The 12405-nt window shown below is 41.9% G+C and overlaps 1 protein-coding gene across 11 annotated transcripts in view; it reads right to left on the reverse strand.

The window, feature by feature from the left end:
• mark2b (MAP/microtubule affinity-regulating kinase 2b) overlaps positions 1-12405 on the reverse strand; it is a 45485-nt gene that overhangs the window by 10525 nt on the left and 22555 nt on the right. For 7 of the 11 annotated variants that reach the window (XM_018737259.2, XM_018737256.2, XM_018737255.2 and 4 more), the window contains exons 5-16: positions 11968-12033; positions 11661-11731; positions 11132-11188; positions 9781-10017; positions 9529-9648; positions 9066-9168; positions 8320-8432; positions 8045-8174; positions 7715-7863; positions 7138-7232; positions 4661-4807; positions 736-996 (exon numbers count right to left, since the gene is read on the reverse strand). In XM_018737259.2, coding sequence (XP_018592775.1) covers positions 736-996; positions 4661-4807; positions 7138-7232; positions 7715-7863; positions 8045-8174; positions 8320-8432; positions 9066-9168; positions 9529-9648; positions 9781-10017; positions 11132-11188; positions 11661-11731; positions 11968-12033 — 1549 coding nt within the window. The remainder of the gene's footprint in view (positions 1-735; positions 997-4660; positions 4808-7137; positions 7233-7714; positions 7864-8044; positions 8175-8319; positions 8433-9065; positions 9169-9528; positions 9649-9780; positions 10018-11131; positions 11189-11660; positions 11732-11967; positions 12034-12405) is intronic. The other 4 variants (XM_018737262.2, XM_018737253.2, XM_018737263.2 and 1 more) reach the window with 3 other exon arrangements.

The following is a 12405-nucleotide window of genomic DNA, read 5'->3' on the forward strand; positions in this document are numbered from 1 at the left end:
TTTGTGAGAGTCATTGTCATTGACCAAGGTCAAATTTCTCTTATTTTAAACAAATACAAGCAAAGAAGTGGTTACACAACTCCACTGTAGTCCTCTTTTGGCCAGTGTTAGTCACAATGAACCCAAAGACTGAGACAAACTGAAACTGACGTCTGGAATAGCGGTCCTATGCCCTTACCCAGTCTTAACAGGGAGGGTTACGAGAATAGACAGAGCAATGGCTTCTAGCACTGGAACTTCCATAAGTTTGCACTGTGCAGGGGACAACACACACAAGCCACTGGTCTGGACAAGGTATGGATCTGTGCTACACCCCACTAACCCCTTTGCTATGTCACGATTACATCATACCTCTATGGAATCTAGAAAGCAGGCTTCCTTAAGGAGAAAACGGCATCACACAATCAACAACGAAACGCCCCATCGCATGGCAAGTCCCCCCCTTTCGTCAGTGAAGAAAACTGAAGATGGATGAGAAAGGATTGCAAACTTCTGCTAGCCAATGCAAGAGTAAGACTTTAACATTTCTACTTTTGGATTGAGGGATAGTTTGCATGCCTTTTCCCTTTCTTCCCCCACCCACTCAAGGGTGTTTCTACTGCAATTTGAGTACACATCCATTACCCAAAGCTCAATTCCCACCACCACACGACATTCACCTTTCACATTCGACAAGCATCTACACAGGCGTATACAGCCCTCCAAGCACGCCCTGTTCATAGACCACGTTCTCACCTGCGCACAAACTTGGAAGTGAACTTGCTGAAGATGCCTGCTGCTCCAGGACGCCGGGGTTGGCTGTTCCCATGAGACAGTGATGGGGAGGCAGGGGGCCCATTGGCAGAAGCCTGCTGGTCCCTTGTGGCCCTTTGCTGGCCGGCGTGGAAAGTGCTCCGGCTGGCCACCCCTCTGGGGAAGTTTGTACGGTCCGCCATTGTGGCGTTGCTGATGTTGTGGGCAGAGGGAGATGCTCCTGGAGCTCGCTGAGAAGCAGCGCTGTACATTTATTTTTAAAGAGGAGGGTAAAGTGACATTTAGAACAGTAATGTGACAACACTTTCTTCATTCGAATCAAAGGAACATTACAAATCCGTACTGCAGGTTTAACAACACACTGCTAGCTGCCCAGCAAACAATCAGATACTTAAGTCATGATTTTGAAAACAGAGAAAAGAGCTGGGCTTCTATAAATCAAATACAGTCCAATAGGACTTAAGTTGTTTTAGTGAACAACTTCATACTTCACCCAGGACCTTGTTTTACCCACTGATTTAAACTTAGCAGAGGAAAGCTCCTCTAGTACAGTGCTTGCGAGCTGTCCAGCAGAATACGGAAGTTTCACGGCATAAATGTTAACCTGCAAAGGATACTGGACTTTTATCTGTTGAGTGAAATTGTTTCACCATGAGGGCTGTACTCAGACGTGTGGCCAATTAGAAAGGTACAAACTGCTTAACAGCATTGCACACATCTGTTGGAAAGTTCACTATCATGTTTTGTTTTCCATTTCAAATTGAAACATTATGAATTTTACCGTACAAAAAATGGGAAATATACTTACCTTTAAAATGCTACAATGCTACTTGGAACTATGTGCAGCCTCAGTGTAATTCCGTTAATATCACATTTGATCTATGTGATTCTGTCGCTTAAACAAACAAAAAAACCAAACCATATTTTTCCCAAAAGAAATGACTGACACATAAATTTGCAAATTGTTCTTTAGAGGCATTAATGTGTGTTACAAATTGAAGGCATCAACTTCTATGTGTCTTCGATTTTCATCAGTCCCACTGTGACAAAGTCCTTTTCCATGAACTTTCAACGCACACCAGACTGTCCAAGTACACCAACCTCTATGATCTCTTTACATGAAAGCAGGCCTGGCTACCTAAACTGTATGGCTAGAACAAATCAGGATTTTTACTTTTATACACGGCAATACTACCCTTAGTCTGAGAATTTTTTCATCTTTGACTTGTTAAGTTGGAATGCCTTTTTTTTTTTTTTTTTTAAACTCCCCAGATTATAACTACCTTTTGACAGAGCTAATGTCACATGCATGGGTTCTTGTTTAACCTGTTTGGTTCAATTAATGGCTAAACTCCTCTGAACAACTACAGTTTAGGTTTAGAAATTATTCTTGCTTTTAACAAACAAGGATCTCCTAGTACCAATATCACATTTACAGAACTACATTAGAGGTTCAACTTTCGAGCAGCAATGTCAAATATATCAGTGCCATTTACCTCCCCTGTGTAAGAAAAACATAAACCAAAAAAGTACAAAGCAAAAATGACCCTGCTGTTTAGTTCAGCAATGAGTATGACAACAGGAATGAAAAGTTAGTTAACCAACAGCAAATTAATGCAGACAGAAGCAATGACTGGGGAGATTTAGAGGTGGGGATGTCCTGAAATGACCAGGATGTGGCTGATATAAGGGCCTTCACTAGGAGTAAGGGGCTTTTTTTATGTTATTTATTTTATGAACAGTTTAAATTGGATTAGCTGAAAGGGGCAAATGCATTCCAAAAAGTGGTGTTGTGTGGTGGAGTGAGGTGGAAAGCACCTGTAAAGGTGCATACTTTAGAAGTAAATGCACTGTATAGTGTGGCATCAGCAGTACTTTGGTTTCTGTGGTTGACATTGTGCATGTCCAGTGCCAAGAAGGCATCTCCACATCACTGCACGGACAGGAAGAAAATACGCCAACGCACAAACGGCACTGCACTCAAATCCACTTCATACTGCACACGTCAGAGGATATGCAAATATATATACACACATACGACACTTGCATTTAATGAACTCATCACATGCAAAACTGTGAAAATGCCACGTTCCATGTAAAAATGTTCAATGTATTTACAATGATAATTCTCCTAACTACACACATCAGGCATTAAAGAGAATCATCATTAATATCAAAAACAAACCAAGCATTCAGGAATGATATCAATCATGAACAGACTTTTCACAGGATTGCAGTGGTGCCACTCAAGCAAACCAATTAATGCATCTGTATGAAAATGTGTATATATAGACATATACAGCTCTGCTTATGAGTGTATATATGTATTTCAGCAGCACTCTAGCTGCAGAAAATGTCTCGAACGTTTGTGGCCAAACTGCTAAGTGCTGGCAGGAGTACCTTGTGTAAGGAGTCGCCAACCAGGTTCTGAAGAGCCCAAGCTCACTGTGTGCGACAGATCAACCTTGAACCACTGTTTTCTTAACAGATGCACAGGTCCCAACTATGTAATAACTTCTACTGTCATTACTAATGACTCTGCTTTTAAGTATTTTGACAGTTTTAGACAAATCTAAATTATTCAAAATCATAGGCATTTCATAAGAAATCCGAGTGGCATTAGTCTTTAAATGATACCCCCAACCCCTCAAAAAAGAAAATATATAGTCATTCATAAGTTGGACTATTAACAGTTCAAAATTAATTAAAAATATTTTACACTCATATTTTTGCAAAACATTTAAAATAGCATTTTTAGTTTCATAACAATGCTAAATGGCCGATTACCAGTGATAAATATATGGCTATATAATCTAGCAGGATACAGAAACATTTTTAATCAAACTTTTGTATGAGTAAACCTTCTGACTGCTATGTTAAGGATTTCTAAAGCAGTGCCATGCATTTTTCTCCTTCAGGAGGACCTGAAGTGGGCCAGTGTCATTTAGTAAGGGGAGCCTCTCAACTCAACTTAAAGAGGTGTTCATTATGTCTGTACGCCACAAGATAGACAGCAAAGCCAGGTATGGAGAAATGAGAGTGGAACCCGCTCTGTACTCTTAAACGCTAAGCCTGCACATGTGTCATCCTACTGTTGCAGAGCCACTGACAATGTGAAACCAAACTGGTTGCTTTGCGGTTAGTGAAATGCTATTTTAAACACTGATGTGTGGAACGCTTTAGTTGAAAGAACACACAGCAGGGACTATGAGGAGCATGGAGAACTGTCACAGAAAGAACAGGGCTCTCCAGGACCAGGCTCGGTAGTTCTCCATCTGCAGTAATCCAAGTGCCATACACTGCGAGAGCTGTTCAAACCCTGAAGTGGACCATATTGCTGGAGTCTGAACTTTGGCCATGTTACTCTCTAGACACTAGACAAATGGAGTTGTGCAGAGTATGGGATTAACTTTACTGCAGTTAGTGCTGAGTTTGTGGTCTGTGTGTCTGGTGATTGAGGCAGGGGTTGGAGAGACCAGGTGCAACTGGTAGGGGAAACAATGTAAGGAGGAAGGGTTGTATGTAGGGTGTTAAGGGACAGGGGCCAAGGGTGGGCAACAAGGACTTTGCTCCATCTTTGGGCAAAACCAGGACCAAGGAAGACTATTGTCCAATCTCATCTCATTCTTTATATTCATTCCTGGAAAAAATTACTACTTTTTAATAAACATCTAAATTAAAGTAGTTAACCTAAACCTATTTCCTTTCAAGTCCAGTTATAAGTCACAGGTCCCACTAATGTCCCAGCTTCCTAACAATGTCACTCTAGCCCTTGGTCTCCCGTCAATTCCACAACTGTGTGCGTTTGTAATTTAGCGTCCATCTCTAGGTCCCCCATTGTCCTTGATCATTCCGAACCCACTGGCACTCAGGGTCTCTTTTGCGCCCCTGGGTCTGTGGCACTTGCCTGGGCCGGTGTGCGTGGAAGTCGGGGGGGCTGGGGTGAGCGGAGGAGGACAGGGACTTGTGGTGTCGGGGGCGGGAGGAGGAGGAGGAGGAGGTGAGGACAGCAGCTGCCGAGGCGGTGGAGGCACGGGACCCGGGGGTGTTCAGGCTGGGGGGAGAAAACCAACAACAGCCCCCCGTTGCCCCCACCACGTGAAATGGGTGGGGCAGAGAGAGTGTAGGGTCGACAGGTTAGAAGCCACACAAGAACATACACAGGAGCACGATGGGCAGAGGGACGCACTCAGACGCCTTCCCCTATACAGAAAGACACACACACACACACACACACACACACACACACACACACAAAAATGCAGGTACCAGTCTGTGCTGCTGACCACAATCTAAAGAAAGAGATACAAGCTCAAAGTGAAACATTCAGGAGCATAAACACATGCGTGCTCGCACACACGTAGCACCTTGAAAGAACCAAACAGGCACGGAATTTGAAAATAATGTAGCAAGTAAAGGTCCTGCTAAGAACAGGGAGTCCATTCGAACAGAGTGCTTTTCAGAGTTAATGGTTTACGCCTGTTTAATTCTCTCAGTGCTACACATTCATGTATCTATACATAAAAGCTGACATGGTTTTAGAGGGAGTGGCAGTGGGAGAAGGGGACACTGCATACTCAGTTCTGGATAATGATGGTTAATCATTAAGTTACTCATAATGAGGAAACAGAAGAAGTAGTCATCCGAATGTGAAGAGAAGCTGTATTTCCAACATTAACGCTCATCAAAAAAAAGCAGGAGGAGGAAATTCAGGCATTTTTGCAAACAGGAAATACTGCTGGACACAAGCCAGACATGATGAACATGAACATTTTAAATGCTGTTATAACCTGCTTTCTAAAACACATAAATATTTGAACCATCATGAATTCCACTGCAGGGGCTGTTCAAAGTTATCCATTTCATAGTGGGCATAAATTACTTTGTCATATGGGTTTTGATTTTTTAAATTTAGACAATGACATTAACAATCAATGTGCACTTAAGTTTACTGTGGGAATCCACTGTGCAAATTAAAACATTCTTGAGTATTTTGTTATAATTTTTTTGGGATGATATTTAGGTATGCCTGGTGTGCTTCACAGATTCACTAATTAAACACACAGACATTTAGAGATACAGATAGACAGGCATACAATATTAGAGTAATTAATGAAGGGAAACCACAGCATTATGTTGTGCTATGGTAACTAATATACTCTAATTTTGTCTATTTTAATGTAATTTGATGATATTTTAGCATATGTAGGTGTCAGATTTGGGACCATTGAAACTATGGATAGAAGCCTCGACTTATGATAATTCATTTTCGGGTTATGAGAGTTTTTCAAGACCAATTACCTCCGTAAAACAGGAAAGATAAGAAACTGAAAATGTATACATTTCACAAAAGTTTGTAAATGCAACAAAAGAACACACGTAATGGTTGCACATTCTGTTTCAAACCAAATCTGGCAGAAGAAAAGTGTGTTGGTAGGAAATGGAGGTATCAGTAAGGATCAGAACCCGCAAGGGGGATTACCATCAGGGAATAGGGGAGCAGAACAAAACTGCTGGGTTGTCTGTACTGGCATGTGGAGGGAGGAAGCAGATAATTCACAGGTAGAGTGGGGGGTGCGAGCAAATGGGCCTACTGGCAGTACTGGAACACAAGTTCCTGACAACACACATCTCCCAGTTTATGGACTGAGTGAGAGAGAAGACAATGGCAGATCAGTGACAATCCAGGGGGTTGGCTGGGAAGAGTTAATGAGAAGCGTGACCCTGGGAGGACATGCATGGTAAAGCACAGAGTCAGCAAGACTAAACCTTCACTTAAATAGCTTCCGCCTGCTGGTCTAGTCTGATAGACACCAGCTCTGAGGTGACAGATCTCTGCCCTTCTCCAGGCCCCTCCTCCATGTTTGTGTGGAAACGAGTGCTTGTGTATGTAGGAGCAAACTACGGCTGTTTGGGAGCAGGTTGCGATATGCCTGTGTGTACATACTTTTGCATGCTTGCGTTTGTATTGTTAATGGGGAGGGTCTGTTTGTCCAGTAATCCCTATTTTACAGGTCCTGCTAATCCTCCCTCTCAGATTTCCAAATCCCCATGATGGGTGGTTCCAACGACCCAGCCTGACTCCTCCCCAGCCTGCCAGCTCCACCTACCAGCCGAGGAAGGGTTTCAAGCTTATCTGGATTAATACCACATGGGGTTCTCATGCTGAGTGCTAGCAATTGAGAAGGTACACGAGAAGAAATGGTAGAGAAGCAGTCATCCAAATAATAAAAGCAGCTCTTGAAAACAATCCCAAGTTCTAAATTAAGAAAAAAAAACCTTATTCTTCCACCAAAGACTGACCCACATAAATCTTATAAAAAAAATGATCTTAAAATATTATTTTGAATAGGATAGGGATATTGTAAGTGGCCAATCTCATACCTGTCCTTGCCATTCTGTATGCCTTGTCCCAGAGTGGACCTCTCTGTGAGGGGCGAGTTCCTACTCCGACTTGTACCAGTGGACAAGATACTGTTCTGTAACAAGAGAGCCCACAGACAGGAGGTCAGTGCCCCACTTTGAGGCAAGGTAACTGTGGTGTCAGACAAACACTGATGTGCACCAACATTCCACGGGGCTTAACACTATATGTTGGCCACAAACACAGTGGAGAGCATGGTGGTGCTAACTGTAAGAATAATGACATTAACCAACAATTTTTTTTTAAACAAACAAAAGTAATGATGGTGTAAGTAAAAAGTAAAGAAGCTGAACACAGAATAATCAAATTTTAAATTACTGCTTTGGTTTCCTGCTCCTCTGGCTAGGCTAAATTAGATAGCCACACTTAACAGATTCAATCTGTCTTTGATTCACTTAATCCACAAGCTCATGTGATTATAAGTATAAGCATTTGCACGATGAGTTATTTTAAACTCAGTGTCTTTTTTTTCTAAAAGGCTAAATTTCTCCTGTTCCCAATCACAATGAGGTAATTAAAGAGGTCATCTGTGCTTACAGTGGATGGAGTGGGGGTGCCTTTAGTGTGGTCACCAAGAGTAAGAGGGCTGGGGGGGACTTTCGTGGAGCTGCCAGAACCTTTCCTCGCTGATTCCTCAACAGTGTGCTTACTGTCCCCCTGGGACCGCTTGGAGTATGATGAGCACCCTGAAGAGGAGGAGGCTATTGAGTAAGACATGCAAAACCTATACACAAGTACTAAAGTTGACCAGTGCCACAAAATATAAAGCATAGTGCCTTTTTTTTTTTTTTAAAAAAAATACTGACATTTCTTCAATGTGTCATACTCAAACTGAGCTACAGACCAAAACCGCCTAAGCTCTCTCACCTTGGTCCGTGGATCGCCGAGGTTTCGGGTTGGATGAGACGCTGCGCTGTACCTTGTGGGGAGGGGACTGGACGTTGCTGTTTGTGAGGTCACTTCCTGGGCGGGGTTTTATTGTCAATACTTCATCCCCCTGAAGGGAGGAAAAAAGGAAATGCCATCATAAAGACTCGACATAGATTCCTCTTTTGAGATGTGGGTCTCACCTTTAAGGAGACCACTGAACATCTGTGCATCCTTGTGAGAGAGAGGTGCAGAAAGACTGACTAGATGTGTACCTCTGAGGTCTTATAGTCCAGCAGCAGGTATGTAGCCATGACATCATTGTATTTTTGGTTGACAAGGGAATCCTGGATCTCATCCTGAGAATAACCCATCTGCAGCATTATTTCTGCCAGAAGTAAAGGAACAATGATAAACTAGAGGAACTACTGCACTCACATGCACACAAACAAGTCAGGAACAGAACCTACGCATTCTTAGCTTTATATCTTTCACTACAGGTGTAAAATTTAAATAAAATAAAATTAAAAAAAAAACCTGTGAAGATCAAATACAAAAAACTCAAATTGAGTTCTTAGGTAATATTTTTACTGTAACATAAAGCTTACAAGACAACTGGGGGGGCGATCACAGAAAAGACCATGACCAAGCAATGGAAGCTAACATTGGAGTGTACACCACTACAAAAAATTGTGAGTGAGTCCATTTAAAACGTGTATGAAGTCTAGCCCCTTCAGCATAACCCTCTTATGCATGGATGATAGAACATGATGGCTAAGATGCACAAAGCGATTAATCTGGATCAATTTTTTCCATAACCGAAGATCAGACACATGCAAAGTCATAATATTTAAAGTTGTTCAATAATGTAACTCAGCTGGGAAATAAGTGACTTGCAACTCAGGAAAAAACAATTAATTGATCTTTGAACTTAAAGCAACATAACCAATGACACCAAAATGTCCCAAGTGACATTTTTTCCCCCCTCCTTCATCATCCCAAAATCTGCCATCCTACGAACCTGTCCGCCTGGGGTCTTTGTAGTCAGGCTGTGGTTCCACATAGGGTTTGAGTTCATCTTCTTCATGGCCTACGTTCATCCATCGGTCCTTCATTATCTGCTGCTGGAACCAAGCAGACAGCGGGGCGTTGTAGAAAAGTGAAAGAACAACAACATGAGAGAAAGAGGCCAAGATGGGGACAAAGAGGAGGGGATCAGCACATATGCCAGAGGTCGGTCTCATCAGACAGGATTAAAGAGGTTCAGAGCCAAGACTGTGGAGACCTATATTCATACAGGCCTCGGTTGGATACAACCCTAATGCCCCAGCATGAACCTCTGAATCAGAGCCCTTGTCTCAGTATTAATCATTGTAAATAACTATAGATAGTTATGTAAACACTATACATTTTTATTATATATGCACTTACAGCAGAATAAGCAGGGGAACTGGGTTACAGATGATGAAACACCAAGCACTAACCTCTAGGCTGCCTCTCTTGGTGGGGTTGAGGATGAGGAACTTCTTCAGCAGGTTCTCACAATCAGTCGACATGTAAAAGGGGATTCTGTACTTTCCCCTTAGTACTCGCTCACGTAGCTCCTAAAGGAGTGGAGAAAGACCGAAGATCAAGTAAGGGGACACTATGATTAATTGCAGTTGCATGACATCTGACTGAGAAACACAGATGATTGAGTATAACCATCAATTCTCCCCCCTTACATCTCTGCATACCTTGAGGTTCTGGCCATCAAAGGGCAGTGAGCCACTGACCAGTGTGTAGAGAATGACCCCCAGACTCCACACATCTACTTCTGGACCATCATACTTCTTTCCCTGAAAAAGTTCAGGTGCCGCATAGGGAGGGCTGCCACAAAACGTGTCTAGCTTGTTGCCCAGTGTGAACTCATTGCTGAAGCCGAAGTCCGCAATCTTGATGTTCATGTCACCATCCAGGAGCAAGTTCTCTGCCTGGAAAATGGAGATTTCAGGGTGGAACAAATGAAAGGAAGAAGAGGTTTTTTGAAGACTAATCAAGCAAGCAGTGAATGCGCTGATAAGTTTTTCACGTCCATATTCAGACTGAATTTTTTCATCCCTTTAATTCCCTTCATTTTTATTTATAGGTATGTCTTCAAAACCAGTACTGAACTGAACCTTTTTTAACTCCAGATGAGAAATCTGCATGCATACTGATTCAAAGTAGTGAAATGTTAATCAATTATACACTGTGGTCAAACAAATGTCTCAAAAGCAGACTAAAGCAAATGCATTATCATCACCCAACTATTCATTGATAAGTATGCCAGGAGTAAAAATTCAAAGAGCACAGGTGAGGGTTTACACACTCAGAATCTCACAAACCAGCTGATGTAACAAATCTCTGGCAGGAAGGTGAACTCCAAAAGGGATAAATGCAAAAGCTGCAATCTGCTACACTTACAAAGCTGCAAAATGGAAAACATTTTAGGGCCATTACTGTAATCTGTCCAGCAAAAGATGAAGGCATGTTGCCATCTTTGAGAGACTGAATAGGAAGGGTAGGGTCTGGGGCAATCAACATTTCAGACATATACTAAAAAAAAAACAAATGAAGTTAAACTAAGGTGTGTCAGCCTAAAGTCTAGCAGATACAGATTTCTATTAATCAAAGTATTGATTTGACAGACTGATGACAACAGTGCCCAAGGAGTGGATATGGACAGAGGATAAAATGGGCATATTTGTCTTGTGAAGGATATAAAAGGATCTTTCTCAGAGGATGTGATTTCTGGGCTATCTTCCCTTTTTGTAAGAACACAAACGCTCAATATCCTTGGTAATCTGTGCAATGGAGTCCATTATTCATACAATGCATACACTGAAAGTAGACTCCTACAAATCCAGTTAGCATGATTACACCTGAACCCAAAGAAAAACAAAGTTTGAAAAAATGTGAAAATGTCTTGTTACTTTAATAGTTTTATACTATAATCGGACTGAAGCTACAAGGTATGTGTTTAACTAAGGGAAGTAAACAACTGAGAGGTTAAATAGGGAACCATTCAAAGAGGTTCCTCTTCTGAAACCACATGTCAGCTCTCACCTTCAGGTCTCTGTGAACGATGCACTTCTGGTGACAGTACTGCACTGCTGACACAATCTGCAGGGCGGGGAGGAGGGGGAAAAGAAGGGAAAAAAAAAAAAAAAAAAAAATCACACTTATGGCCTGGAGCTACATTTGAGAAACGCATCTCTGAATTCTGCAACATGTGTAACCTCTGATCAGTTTTGATAGAATTGGCCTTTTAGACTCTGGAAATCATCTATAAACAGATAAGGATTTAAAAAGCTCACTAACAACTCCTGCCTCAGAGAACCATAACAATCCCCAACTTCACAACTTATCTGCATGTCTGTGTGTGTATAATGCACAGAAGCCTAAATGTGAATCAATAGCCCTATGCCGACTGACTTCATATCCCCTTTTCCATTGAGTGGTCATAGCCCCAACAATAGAAAATGTGCATTATTAAATATAGACCAATGACTGACCAGATTACAGCACCATAACCACTAGCAAGCAGGGTGTACAAAGGGGGGGGGGAGGGGACAAAACAGGGGCAGCAAGTCACCTGTCTGAATTTGGCTCTGGCCTCCTTCTCTTTCATCCTCCCATGAGCCACAAGATAATCAAACACTTCACCTTGGGAATGATGGAGAGACAGAATGTTTAAGACTCTTAAGAAAAAAAGACCTCGATCAACTCGGTACAGCAAAGACCAGTAAAGCTCATGTTCACTGCAGGATGTTTCATACACCCCTTCACATGTCCAACTGTATGAAACTGACTAACCTATAGATCTCAAAATGCTTCCACTACCAGGAATGAGCAGTCACATCAGGGGGAAGTCACTGCAGAACCTGTACAGAATGGCTTACCTCCACTGGCATATTCCATAACCAAGTACAGTGTCTTCTCCGTCTCTATTACTTCAAATAACTTAACTACAGATACAAAAAGGAAAGGGAAAATATGGTCAGCTAAGGTAAAATGGCCACAGCAATGAAAGTAAATAGTAAAAAATAACTGAGGTCTGGTAGCATCAATTCCCTTTAAAATTGTTTTAAATTCTTCTCATCTTTTTCCCCCCCAATCTTTGCAACACCATATAGACTAAACAATAGGACTTTGGTATAGATCTCTTCTTTCTGTGACGCTTTAAATACATCAAGGTTACATTTCAGAGTTCTTCACACATCATGTACAAGCTCTAAATAAACTAGCATCTCCAGCTGAACCCCTCCATGCTGCAGAGAAGTTAAAAACCCCACAAGATACAGAACTGGCATTAAAACATACAAAGGAGCAAGCACTTT

The sequence above is a fragment of the Scleropages formosus genome, chromosome 13 (genome assembly GCF_900964775.1).
Source record: "Scleropages formosus chromosome 13, fSclFor1.1, whole genome shotgun sequence".
Classification (NCBI taxonomy): Eukaryota; Metazoa; Chordata; class Actinopteri; order Osteoglossiformes; family Osteoglossidae; genus Scleropages; species Scleropages formosus.